The sequence below is a fragment of the Panthera pardus genome, unplaced genomic scaffold, assembly GCF_024362965.1.
Source record: "Panthera pardus isolate Hobbes unplaced genomic scaffold, ASM2436296v1 HiC_scaffold_2, whole genome shotgun sequence".
NCBI classification, from domain to species: domain Eukaryota; kingdom Metazoa; phylum Chordata; class Mammalia; order Carnivora; family Felidae; genus Panthera; species Panthera pardus.
In genome coordinates, this window is record NW_026526765.1 from 75,317,721 (window position 1) to 75,331,668 (window position 13,948).

General features: G+C 36.3%; 2 protein-coding genes across 13 annotated transcripts in view; one reads left to right on the plus strand and one right to left on the minus strand.

The window, feature by feature from the left end:
* GIN1 (gypsy retrotransposon integrase 1) overlaps positions 1 to 13,948 on the plus strand; it is a 79,276-nt gene that overhangs the window by 20,669 nt on the left and 44,659 nt on the right. For 5 of the 8 annotated variants that reach the window (XM_019450609.2, XM_053907177.1, XM_053907180.1 and 2 more), the window contains 4 exons: positions 2,445 to 2,714; positions 6,265 to 6,413; positions 7,036 to 7,258; positions 13,560 to 13,641. In XM_019450609.2, the coding sequence (XP_019306154.2) occupies positions 2,445 to 2,714; positions 6,265 to 6,410 (416 nt within the window). In that variant the 3' untranslated portion in view covers positions 6,411 to 6,413; positions 7,036 to 7,258; positions 13,560 to 13,641. Of the gene's footprint in view, positions 1 to 2,444; positions 3,137 to 6,264; positions 6,414 to 7,035; positions 7,259 to 8,473; positions 8,638 to 13,559; positions 13,642 to 13,948 lie in introns of those variants that run through there. The other 3 variants (XM_053907179.1, XM_053907181.1, XM_053907182.1) reach the window with 3 other exon arrangements.
* PAM (peptidylglycine alpha-amidating monooxygenase) overlaps positions 12,211 to 13,948 on the minus strand; it is a 157,618-nt gene continuing 155,880 nt past the window's right edge. For all 5 annotated transcript variants that reach the window (XM_019450602.2, XM_019450601.2, XM_019450593.2 and 2 more), the window contains one exon: positions 12,211 to 12,484. In XM_019450602.2, coding sequence (XP_019306147.1) covers positions 12,468 to 12,484 — 17 coding nt within the window. In that variant the 3' untranslated portion in view covers positions 12,211 to 12,467. The remainder of the gene's footprint in view (positions 12,485 to 13,948) is intronic.

The window sequence follows — 13,948 nt, forward strand, 5'->3', positions numbered from 1 at the left end:
CAGAGTAATTTTCCATTGCATATAAAGTGATTTGTATAGAATTTGCCAGGTATAGTTCTTGTTGTTTACAGTGTTATTGCAATAGGTACTTTAAAATGTATCACTTATTTAAAAGAAAAAGTATGTATATTATATAAAGACATATATAGAAACTCTCCTCTCATAAACAAGTGAAGTTGGTAAAATCCATTTATTTCGAAGTTCAGTGTAACAAGGGGGTGTTTAAGCTGAAGGTCTGTGAGTACATTTCCAAGATACCAAAGTGGTAACTTCTAAGAACTTTATATCTGTGCATGTTTTTCCTGTTGATACATGTTTACTGGACATATTTTTTAAAAGAGACCTGATTTATCTGCATTGAAAACAGTGTTTGAGACCAAAAACGTCCTTCATCAAAGATCTTGGCAAGGATCTTTGGAAATACCTTAAATGCTGTGGTATCTGCTTTCACTGATATTTTTGCAGCTTTGTGCAGGAATTCCCATGGCTTATTTGAAAAATTTCATCAGCAATGCTTTTATCATACCTAACCTTTTAAAGTTCTCTTATATACTAGTATCTAGCCTTCTCCAATATTAAGAGCCTTAAGAGTGAACTTTGATTTTGAATCTTAGCAACATATGCTAAAAGTGTTTCAAATGCATTAATCACAATTTTGTTCTTTCTTACTGCTCTTGGGCAGTAGCACTTCTCATGGTTTGTATGATTTGGTTTTTATCTTTCAGAGTACCTCTTGTCCAACAGTTCATCATGCTAACATACAAAACTCATTCTTAACCACCTTCAATTATCCATACTTTGATTTTCATCATAAATATGTGTATCTTCTTACCATCCTTCTCAATTTTAGTTCCTACTATTCATAAATAAGAGTTGGTGGGGTAAAACTTGGAAAAACCTCTCAGAACTAAAATACCAAGTATACTTTGCTTAATGAAGAATAAAATGGGCAAAACTAAATGCCCACACAAGCCAAGTCCATTTATACCATCTGTGGGTAGAGACCATGGCTTTGATCTTTGGAAGTTTTTAAATCAAAAGTGCTTAAATGTTGTAAACTTAATGGGATTGGATTAGGCTCAGTAAGCTTTCCACAAGTTAGCATGAGAATGGGTAGAAGAGGATCAATTCCAGGGTTTATTAGGAAATTTATATGCTCTGAGAAGTTTTTGTTAATCTCTTATCTAAATGGGCAATTAATCTTCCTTTTGATATTTCTTGAACTTAAAATTTGAGGATTCTTTAAGCCATTAAGATCGTAGAATTATGAATGTTTTGGGAGAAAAATCCAGAAAGAGAAAGCAGGGGTCCGGGAAGTTAATCATCTATCGTGGAAGAGTTCTTTGTTGTAACGAATTAAAAAATGCCAGGTTGGGAGGAATCCTTTTATATACATTAATCTTTTTTTTTTCTTTTGCAAAGATGCTACTGCTTTTCCATCAGTTTAACATTCATATTAAGCATTTTTTTTTCTTGATAGTGATGATAACTTTGCTCAAAATAGAATAAAATGCTGGCAAGGAAAGTTCCTTGTCAGTATTTCAGTATGAATTTAGCTATACCTTAAAACTTCATGAACATTTTGGTATTAAATTAGACTTAGGTAAGCTAAGTATTTTAAGCCCACTTACACATAAGCTTGCCTACTTACCTGTATCATATAAGCCTGACTTTAGTAACTCTCACAGAAGCCTCATTCTAGTAACTTCATATTATTATTCGTTTATAATTTCATATTATAAACAATTTGATATTATTGCTCTACTACATATTCTATGAAGATTAGGTTATCTGAAGTTACAAATGTGAGGATTTAATTTGTTAAATATCATTCAAGATCCCATTAATTCACTCAGAGGTGCTTTTAAGGATAACACCAACATCAGAAATAGAGTTCTATAACTTTGCTTTTAATCTTTACCATCATCTTCAGCCCCTTCTATCCCTTCACCCATACCTGCCAAAGACAGGTCAAGGGAACAGGACAACTTGACTCTTTTAAAATTTTTGGTCTTTCCTGAACTCTATGCATATGAACTGTATTTGTCATTTTTTTAATGTTTATTTATTTATTTTGAGAGAGCATGCATGTGTGAGTAGGAGAGGGACAGAGTGAGAAGGAGAGAGAGAATCCCAAGCAGGCTCTGTGCTGTTAGCGTGGAGCCTGATGTGGGGCTCGATCTCATGAACCATGAGATCATGACCTGAGTTGAAATCAAGAGTCTGGTGCTTAACCGACTAAGCCACCCAGGCGCCCCTGTATATATCATTTTATTCATCCTTTGACATGTATATTTATTTAGTAGATAGGAGAACCCACCAGAAGTTAATCTTATTGTTAATTTTTATTACTTGGGGTTTCATCCTTATTTAACATTGTTTAATTTTAAAATGATGTTTAATTATAATACTAAAAGGTGACCTTATGATGTTTCTTCTTTCAGACAGTCTTTATCTCTTGCAAGGTTCGGTAGTGGCAGATCATGACTACATCGGATTGCCTGAAATTCCAGTTGGAGCATACCAAGCAAATATTCTGGTAGAAGATGCAACTATTGGCGTAGTCGATAATGAATTACTGACATCAAGCAAAGATGGTGAACTATTAGAATATAGAAGTGCCAAAATCTCTCCATTGCTGGAAGATCATAGTACTCTTGAAAAGCAGACTTTCAGTCTGTTGGACTCTTCAAACCAAGTCCTTGAGTACTTAAGTTAGTAAATACTAAAATCTATTTAAAGTGTTTGTTTAGAATGTATAACTCCTTGAATCTTGATATCTTTTCCATTCAAAAAAGTTGTATAGAAGTGTCTTGACACACTCTCGATGACTAAATCCTGAAGTTTTATTTTATAACTATTAATTTATATAAACTTATGTTTGAATGTCAATACATATATATAAAGGCAAAGAAAACATATAATATATAGAATTCCCTTTTTCTTCTGAAAAGAGAATAGGCAAAGCATGATTACTTCTTAGGAAGGAAACTGAATTCCAGCTCAGAACTCTCAGATCTTTCTCTGCTATTGGTGCCATGTTTTCAGTTTAATTTTTTTTTGGAATATTTTCCCCCTTTGAAAAGTAAGTTTGAACTACCTAGAATGGGATTAATAAATATTTATTCAACCATAATGATGAATTAAGTGAAACTTCTTTCTGTGTCATAGGAACTTTTAAAAACTATTGTAGGGAAAAAATTTTAGAGTTGTTTAATAAGCTCTTAAAGGGTATTGATAATTTCACCTTGTAGGCTCAGAATTTGTATCTGAATCGATGTATTGGTTTGAAAACAGTTGTGCATTTCCATAGTATATATTAAGCCAAAAACACCTTTAATAACATTTTTCTTCAATCTTAGAGAAGTAAATAATGCTAACTAGTATAAAAGATTTTAAACTATAAGCTCTGATATTCTGATATTTATAACTTTATTCAACAAATATTTGCTGTAAAACACTTTGAAGAATTTTGTGGGAAGATTAAAGAATGAGTTAGATGTGTGTCTCATCTTCATAAGGGATTTACAGTGTGGTAAAGATTATAGACCATATAAGTCATGTATAACACAAGTTACAAATTACATGCTGAAGTCCATTAGAGAAGTACAGGTAATATACAGAGAGTGTCATAAAGGAGAGATTTTAACTTCTAGATAGAAAATTTAGGATTATGCTTACAAAAGAAGAATCATTTGAACATGACTTTGAAGAATGCACAGGATGTGATGAGACGGTACAAAAGAGAGGAAGAAAAATGAACAGAGTCAGAAAAATATTATAGTGATTCACAGAAAGGCAGGGCTTTTGGTTGTCTATAGTACCTCAGATACTTACATTCAGGTGTAATGTATGGGAAAATAAAGCTGAAAAGGGAAGTATGAATGAAACTTTGTGGAGGGTGTTGAATACGGTTATGGTTTGAATTGTGAAGTACTAAACTCTGGTACCTCAGAATGTGACCTTATTTGGAAATAGGGTTATTGCAGATGTAAACATCAGTGTAGATGAAGTCATATTGGAGTAGAATGGGGTCCTAATACAATATGACTGATGTCTTTATAAAAGGGAGTAATTTGAACACAGACTCAAGAGGAATGAAGAGGAAGGCAGGGACTGGGCATATATCTTCTACAAGCCAAAGAATGCCAGATTACCAGCAAACCTCCAGGAACTAAGGAGGAGGCATGGAACAGATTCTTCCTCACAGGCCTCAAAAAGAATCATCCCTGTTAACACCTTCATTGTTGATTTCTAGCCTCCAGAACTGTGAGGCAATAAATAACCTTTTTTATACACAACCCAGTTTATGGCACTTTTTCATCGCAGCCCTACCAAAGTAATACAAATACCTAGCTAAGTTATTTTTTATTTTCCGAGGGCTATTGAAGGTTTTGTTTTTGCTTTTTATTTTTATTTTTTTTTTTTTTTTTAATTTTTTTTTTCAACGTTTTTTATTTATTTTTGGGACAGAGAGAGACAGAGCATGAACGGGGGAGGGGCAGAGAGAGAGGGAGACACAGAATCTGAAGCAGGCTCCAGGCTCTGAGCCGTCAGCCCAGAGCCTGACGCGGGGCTCGAACTCACGGACCGCGAGATCGTGACCCGGCTGAAGTCGGACGCTTAACCGACTGCGCCACCCAGGCGCCCCGATTTTTTTTTTTTTTTCTTTCTTAATATAAGTTCTACACCTAGCATGGGACTGGAACCCATGGCCCCTAGATGAAGAGTTGCATGCTCCACTGACTGAGCCAGTCAGGCACCCCCATTGAAGGTTTTTGTATAGGGAGGTGTCATGATCAGAAATACATTTTAGAGAGACTCCTGCCTGGGTGGCTCAGTTGGTTAAGCATCCAACTTCAGCTCAGGTCATGACCTCTCAGTTTGTGAGTTTGAGCCCCGCGTCGGGCTCTGTGCTGACAGCTCAAAGCCTGGAGCCTGCTTCAGATTCTGTGTCTCCCTCTCTCTCTCTGCCCCTTGCCTGCTCACACTCTGTTTCTCTCTCTTTTCAAAAATCAACATTAAAATTAATGATAAAAAATACATTTTAGGAAGTTTAATCTGATAGCTAATAAAGGTTAGAGGAAGAGAGAAGAAAAGAATGGGGATTATTTGATACAGTTTGGCAGTGATGAGTAATGGGAACCTAAACTGTTAATGAATAGAGCATATTTTAAGATCAACAGAATATCCCACACATTATGTATGAACCTTACTGAACGGTGATATGATACGGGAAATAGAGACCTGAGATACTGTAATTACTCATTTAAGAAGAAAGATTAGGGGCACTTGGGTGGCTCAAGTTGGTTAAGAGTCAGACTTCAGCTCAGGTCATGATCTTGCTGTTCATGGGTTCGAGACCCATCTTGGGCTCTGTCCTGACAGGTCAGAATCGGGAGTCTGCTTGAGATTCTGTCTCCCTCTCTCCACCTCTCCCCCACTCATACTATGCTGTCTTTCTCTGTCTTAAACATAAATATTAAAAATTTTTTAAAAAAGGAAAGATTAAATTATGTTTAATATGGGCTAAAGGATATGTGATTGAAGGAAGAAAAAAAAAAGAATCTGGGGCCCTATACCATAGACCAATCAAATTCCGGGTAGGAGTCCAGAAAGAAATCTTAAAGTATAGTCCAAAATAGTGATAGCTATCATGCTCCTCCCATCAGCAGAACAGGGTTTGTGATGATGTCATATTGGGCCCTTGATGGTTAATATAATGGTCAAGTGTCCCTTGCTCAAATGAAATGACTTTCCTCCAATGATCATCTCATTCAAAATCAGCCTCTTTTTCATTGTAACAAGGTAATTAGTAATGAGTCATTTATTTTTTTAATTTATTTATTTTGAGAGAGAGTGTGAGTGCAAGAATGGAGGATGGACGAAGAGAGAGAGAGAGAGAGAGAGAGAGAATCCCAAGTAGGCTCCATGCTGTCCGCGTAGAGCCCTATGTGGTGCTCGGTCCCACAAACTGTGAGATCATGACCTGAGCTGAGATCAAGTCACACGCTCACTGACTGCCACCCAGGCACCCCAAAAGTCATAATTACAATTTCTAGACACTCTAAAAAAAATTCTGCCTTCCCTAACTAATTTATGATCAAACATCTTTATCCTGTGTGCATTGATCATGGTGGGCTACACTATGCTGTGTGTATGAACGAACCCAAAAATCTTAGTGACTTAACACAATGAAAGTGTTTCTTAGCTACATTCTTGGTTCATTAAGGCCTTGGCTCCATTTTTATCCTCACTCCCAAGAGACAAGCTGGTGTAGCCTCACCTGTGGAATACCGCCACCACGGCAAGGGGAGAACATACCCAGCACCATGAAGAGCCTTGCTGTCACGTCATGCACAACCTTCCATCTCCAATTACGGTGGTCAAACCTAGTCATACACTGCTAACAGGTACAAGTTTCTTTTTGTGGCAATGGTACAAAAGTCCTAAAGTTAGTGGTGTTAGTTGCCTAACTGAAAATATTAAAATCCACTGAATTATACACTTTACAAGGGTGATTTTATGGTGTGAGAGCTACATCTCAGTAAGATTATTATAAAGAGTCTAAACCAAAACTTAAAAAAAAAAAAAAAAAAGCTAGCCACATGGCCACACCTGTAATACCTAAGGATAGTTTAGTACAGTCCTATATTCCTGGAAGGAGGAAAACTGAAATAGTGGTGGCTAGCTATAATAGCTGCCTTGTTTACCTTTGTTTATAAATTCTATTATAGGCCATTTTGATGACAGTTATTTTTACTTCCTGATAAATAGCCAATACAAGCTAGTCATATAAGCTGCTGATTTTATTGCTGAAATCTCAGGATTCTAATGTAGTCTAATTTCAAGTACAGATTATAAGTAAGCAAATATACACAAAAAATAACAAATTTTGTATGTGCACAGTCTCATCTCTAATGTTTGCAGGACTCTCCATGAAAATGGAGGTCCACATACCATATGCCTAAATAATGAGAAGTTATAAATCACACTAACAAACTGTTCCTACCTTGGCAAACATGCCTTCTTAAGGTTCCCAGAATTCTCGGACTCCTCGAGCCCGGCACTGATGAGCAGCAAAGCAGGGCGAGCTGGACTCAGCTCTCTTTGTCCCAACGCCGTCCTGTCCCAAGGACAACCCACCCCCAGCTCCTGCAGGTGTGCTGCTTCAGCGGTCCAGACATTTGGAATGTGCTTCCCAGCTTCATCCACTGTCCTGGGATGGACCAGGAAGGCCTTGGAAGAGGTTCTCCAGGTGAGGAGGGACACGTCCCCAGTTGCTGTGATCTTACCGTGTGGGGAGGGACATATGATAGAATGGGACAGAGCCTAGCTCTCAAGCAAAGGGTCCAGGGTTGGAGTCCCTCTTGCCTGGATTTAAGGGAGGTTTTCTGTAAGTATATAGTAAAGTTTTGACAGATGTCCAGAAATGTCTTTATGAGGTTTTGTATGCCACCTTGTGGTATACACTTAAAAACATGTTATAGGAGGAAATGGAGATGCTGGACTATAATAAAACAAAAATATATTTTAAATGAGAATAATATCTTTGAAAAGTTATTTTTAAATTTTGCTTAATGGTTATTTTTGAGAGAGAGACAGAAACAGAGTGCAAGCTGGGGAGGGGCAGCGAAAGAGGGAGACAGAGAATCCAAAGCAGGCTTCAGTTTCTGAGCTGTCAGCACAGAGCCCGCCAAAGGCTCGAACTCACGAATTGTGAGATCATGAAGTGGGACACTTAACCGACTGAGCCACCCAGACGCCCCTTGAAAAGTTATTTTTAAATATCATGATTAACCTGTGAAGTGTAGAATTTTCTTATATGACCGTCTTAAAAAAAGCAACTCACTAAGATTTATGAAAGAAAACTTACCACATGGTTAGTTATCGGATTCATTCATACAATAAAAAAAGGTATGTATTTAAAAAAAGTGGGGGAAGGCGTACCTGTGTGGCCCAGTTGGTTAAGCATCTGACTCTTGATCTCAGCTCAGGTCTTGATTTCAGGGTTGTGACTGCATAGAAAGTTTTAACTGTTTTGTTCAGAGCTCTACAAAGGACTGTGCCACTTCCATTGGGAGTTTCTAACTCTAATAATTAAAAGCAAAAATAAGCATTTAAAAAGCAAACTTATTTCAAACTTCTGTTTTCTACAAGTGCATCTGTTACTAAATGGGAAATGCTAGCTTCGTGTAGTGTTAACAATTAATGTTAAGCAGGCAAAGATCAATTCAGTGTCATCAAATTAAAAAGTATCTAAATTGGTAGCTTGCTCTGAGCGTGAGGCCCAGGCAAATGTTTCTTTTGCTTCTTCTAATCCCTCAATGTTCTCCTCACCCCCTTTCTTACTTCCTCATGCCCATTAATGCTACATCCCTTGTGTACCCACTCACACCTTGTTTAGAAGTTAAGTAGCCCTGGGCCTGGGGGACTTCCCTTATCTGACCACCCAATTATCCAACCTTTGAAGGTCCTTGTGAGGAGCACACAGAAGGAATTCCTTAGTCTGCTGAGTAGCTGGAGGAGACCAGAAAGCCAATGACAACTTCATTCCTCTCCCCTACCTCACAGTGAAACCTCTGTTAGTTCTGAAAGGTCTCAAGAATTGAAGTGGAGAATGGAGGAGAAACTAAAGGAAAGGTAGTCTGACTGTAATCCTTGCCTTGTACTATTTTCATATAGTGGTAGAGAGAAAAATACTAAATGGAATGGTTCTCTTCCTCCAATATTACATGTTTCTATTGCATCATAGTACAAAATCTATTGTCTCTGGGCTTCTGAGCAGTATTTTATACTGGGTTTTGCTCTTTTTATTTAGAATTTCATCCTTACAAATATATATATATATATATATATATATATATATATATATATATATATATGAAACACACACATATATACACATATTACATATATATTCATTTTTCAATTTTATGTGGTACATAAACAATGATAAAATGATCATAGTGGTGGTTTATGTGACTTGGTCATAGCTAGAAGTAAATTACTGGCAAATCTGCCTATGCTTTCAGAATAAGACTTAGAGTCAGACCGCTGTTAAGCCATACTGATCACAAATTATGTTGAATAATCACTAATTTTACCTGAGGAAGTTAATATGTTATGGGTTGAAGAGGTAATAGCTTCTTTTTTATGTAATGTAGAAAAAACATATAAAATCCAGAAAAAAGGGGCGCCTGGGTGGCTCAGTCGGTTAAGCGGCCGACTTCGGCTCAGGTCACGATCTCACAGTCCGTGAGTTCGAGCCCCGCATCGGGCTCTGTGCTGACCGCTCAGAGCCTGGAGCCTGTTTCAGATTCTGTGTCTCCCTCTCTCTCTGACCCTCCCCTGTTCATGCTCTGTCTCTCTCTGTCTCAAAAATAAATAAACGTTAAAAAAAATAAAAAAAAAAATAAATAAAATCCAGAAAAAATACAAATATATTAAAAACCCTAAAAATTCAACACCCAAAAAGACAACAACCCAATTAAAAAATGTGCAAAGTACTTGATTATGCAGTTCCCAAAGAAGATATACAAATGGCCAAAAAGCACAGGAAAAGATGCTCACTTAACATCTTTAGTCATTTGGAAAAAGCAAGTCTAAACCACAATGAGATATCACTTCACATCTCCAAGAATGGCTGTAATAATTTTTTAATTGAAAGTTACAAATGTTGATGGGAATATAGACAAATTGGAACCCTTGTACATTGCTAATAGGAACGTAAAATAGTGCAGCCCCTGAGAGAAACAGTCTGGTTGTTTTTCAAAAAGCTAGATAGAATTACCATATGACCCAGTAATTTAATTCCTAGGTATATACCCAAAGTATTTGAAAGCTGGGACTGGAAGAGATACTTCTACACCAGTGTTTATTGCAGCATTATTCACAATAGCCAAAAGGCAGAAACAACCCAAGTGTCCATCAACAGATGAATGGATAAACAAAATGTGGTATGTACATAGAATGGAATATTATTTAGCCATCAAAAGGAATGAAGTTCTGAATAATGCTACAACATCATTGACCCTTGAAGACATTATGCTAAGTGAAATAAGTCAGACAAAAAAGGAGAAGTATTGTATGATTTCAGTTAATGAAATAGAAGAACGGGCAAATTTATAGAGACAGAAAGTAGATACTAGTAGATACCAGGATATACGGGAGGGGGAAAGGAGAGCTAATGGTTATTGATTTTAGCATTTCTGTTTGAAGTAATGACAACATGTTGGAAATAGATAGTCGTTGCGCAGCATTGTGAATGTAAGTATACCACTGAATGGTGTACTTTAAATGATTAACATGGCAACTTCTATATTGTATATATTTTACCATAAAGTTAACATGTAACATACCAAAAACTATTGAATTATTCACTTTAACTGGGTAAATCATATGGTATGTGAATTATGTCTCATGAAAGCTGCTTAAAAAACTTGTGGGATACAGCCCAAATTGTCCTTAGAGGAGAATTTATGACTTACGTGCCTATCTTGGAAAAAAATAAGAGTTAAAAAGTAATGAGCTTAGCATTTAATTTAATGTGATGTAAAAATAACAAGTGAATAATCCTAAAGAAAATACAATAAATGAAATCATGAAGATAATAGATATTAATGGAATAGAAAATAAACATGTAATGACATGCACTGAGGGAAGAGTTAGCAATCCTACTAAAACAATAAATCTAGGGAATTTGTAAATAAATAATACTGTGAGGTAAAAAGGGTCAGAACCAGATATGAGGCATATATTTAAAAGATAGAGGGTGTCACAACTTTGTTTCAATAAATTTAAAGACTTAATAAAATGGATAAATTCTAAAAAAATTTAACTTGCAAAAGTGATTTTAAAATAATAAGCCAGATGATTTTTCCAAAAGTTTGTAACAAAACATAAAGAATACATATTATCTTATATAAATTATTCAATCTAGAAAAACAGAACACTCCTTAAATCTTGGCATGAGGGTAGAAGAATCATGATATCAAAATCTAAAAAGGACAGAATAAGAAAGGAAAATAACAGGTTATTCTCTCATAAATAGAAATACAAAGACCTCAAAGGAAAAAAAAAAAAAAAAAGCAAACTGAATGCAGTGACCTATATAACAATATGCAATATGACCAACTGAGTAGATCCCCAAAATTCAAGGTTGGTTTAATGTTAGAAAAGCAGTTTGTATAATTAACAGCTGCACTTCTAAGAGACATAGCAAGAAAGAGATGAAACACAAAAGATAGTTATAACTGAAAGAAATTTAAGGAACAGTTTACAGAAGGATTAATGGAACCCATAACAGATACTTGGACAGCCTTTTGGTGACTAACAATAGCCAGAAACCTCTAGGATTGAAAGGGCAAAGGCAAAGAGAGGAAATGCTTAGCGAGAAATGGAATTATGGAAAAGGGTTTAACCATAAGTCTTTGTAGCCGTAGAGGAATGTATCCTCTGCCAGAACCATAACAAGTCAGAACTGTGACCAATGAGGGCTACCACCCTCCCATCTCCTGGTACTGCCTCTCATTTGTCAGCCCTCATGAAAAGCCAGTGGCAAGGGAGCTTGGGGATGCAATTAGTGAAAATAAGCCTCAGAGGGAATAGAGCAGTAAAGGACAGAGAATGGATTTGGGGTGTTCGCTTTGAGAACAGCCAGCTAAGCCATATGATCAGAGGTAAAAAGGAAAGTTGTATAACCATCTAGTTGACAAAGTTCTGCAAAGGGCTAATTAGATAGTAAGTATTTTTAAATTTGCAGGCCACGGAACTACACATTTTGCCATTGTAGTATGAAAGCAGCCATATTGTACTTAAACAAGTGAGTGTGGCTCTTTTCCAATAAAACTGTATTTACAAAAAAAAAAAAAAATTGTTGGCTGAATTTGGCCTTTGAGGACAGTAGTTTGTAGACCCTGTATTTAGTAGATGGAGAAAAAATATTTGCTGAATGTTAACATCCATTTGAAATTTAAAACAACAACAATAACAAAAACCTCTTGGCAAACTCAGAAAAGCATTTCCTTATCCTGATTCAGTATATGGTGTTAAGAAAAAAAAAAGCCTATAATAGGCTTTATACTTAATGAAGACAAATTTGCAAATATTCTGTATAAGATCATGAACCAGACAAATATCACTGGTTTTAATTATTGGGGGCTCTAGCCAGTATATTAAGGCAAGCAAAAAGAAAGAAAAGTCATAACAATCAGAAAGAAACTAATTTTATTTGCAATAGAAATAATTGTCCACATAAAGAACTAATATAAATCAATATGAAAAAAATAACCTAATATAAAAATGGGCGAAAGTCTCCTACTCATAGGAGAGAAAAGTAAAAATGAATAGCTCCTGCAAATATCTTTTGTTTGCCCCTATATACCAACTTTACATTCTTCACCCCATGCTTCGTTTAGGATCCTGGCCTCAGCAGCGTTCTCATCCTCTTTGACATCCATTTGGATTCAGCCAATGGGGATACCTGGCAGAAGATCAGGAGAGGAGAGTGAAGTTGAGATATTTATTCTCCTTAATCCCTTCCTCACTCTAGCTGTTTCTTCCAACCAAAGTTTCCTGCTTCATAAGACTCTATTCCTCTAGGTTTCCAGTAACCTTTCCCTCCTCTTATCCTTTTGGATCTAGGAGTAGAAGCAGCTCTATTGCTGACAGTCTGGATTCACCTACACTCCATGAACATCTTTGTACTTAGTTCCTTTGATTATCCTAACATGTCATTTGTTCCCTCTTCAAATCCTGATACAGTTGATCAGTATATTAAAAGATGCTCAATCTCATTGATAGCCAGAAAAAAAATGCAGATCAAAACCATTATTAAAGATGATTTAAAAACTGCCATATTGGGAATAATTAAAAATCTCAGCAGGGCTGTAGAGCAGACAATACAGTTATATATAGTTGGTGAGTGTATAAATTGATACAACTATTTCTGAAAAACAATTTAGCATTCTGTAGCAAAGCTGAAGATGCACAAGTCTATAATGCAGCATTTTGCACCAGGTGCTGTGTTCATGAATGTTTATAGGAGGATTTTTTTTTTTTGCAATAGCAAACATTAGAAACACCATAGCTATCCATCAATAGAATGGATAAATAAATTGTGGCATATTCATACAATAGAATACTAAGTGGCAGTGAAAATGAATAAATTACAGCTACATAAAAAAAGCATGAATGAAGTCAGGAACACAATAGGGAGCAGAGAAATCAACTAACAGAAGGAGGTGACACATGAGCAAAGTTTTGAATAAAGTGAGAAAAGGAGCCATGTGTATACCTGGGGGAAGAGCATTCCAGAGAGAAGGAATACCAAGCGCAAAGATGCTTCAGTGTTTCTGTGTCTGTGGTTTTGAGGAATAGTAAGGGGCCCAGGAGACCTAGAACAGAGTAGTAGGGAGTATAACAGAAGATCATAGAGGCAAAGTGGTAGAATAAATTGTTTCAGGCCTCATATTGACTTTGTTTTTAGTCTGAGTAATATGGGAACTCACTGAAAGTATTTGAGAAAAGTGACATGATATCAATTCTTATTTTTTTAGATAATTACTCTGGAAGCTGGATTAAGAATGGACAGAGAAAGGGCAATGGAAGACTGGTTATGAGGCTGTTGCAGTAATTGAGGTGAGAGATGATGATGGCACTGGTAGTAATGGAGGTGGTGAGAAATGGCTAATATCTGTTGTATTTTGAAGGTAAACAGGATTTGCTGACACTGGAGGTGGATGTTTAGAAGAAGAGAGAAATCTATGATGACTCTAAACTTTTTAGGCTTGCATAACTGGAAAGATGGAGTTGCCACTAAGATGAGGAAGACTAGGAGGAAGAGACTTGGGAAAGAAAAGAGAAGTTCGGTTTCAACGTGTTGAGTTTGAGATGCTTATTATACATTGACGTAGAACTGTTGGGTAGATATTTGGATAAGAGTCTG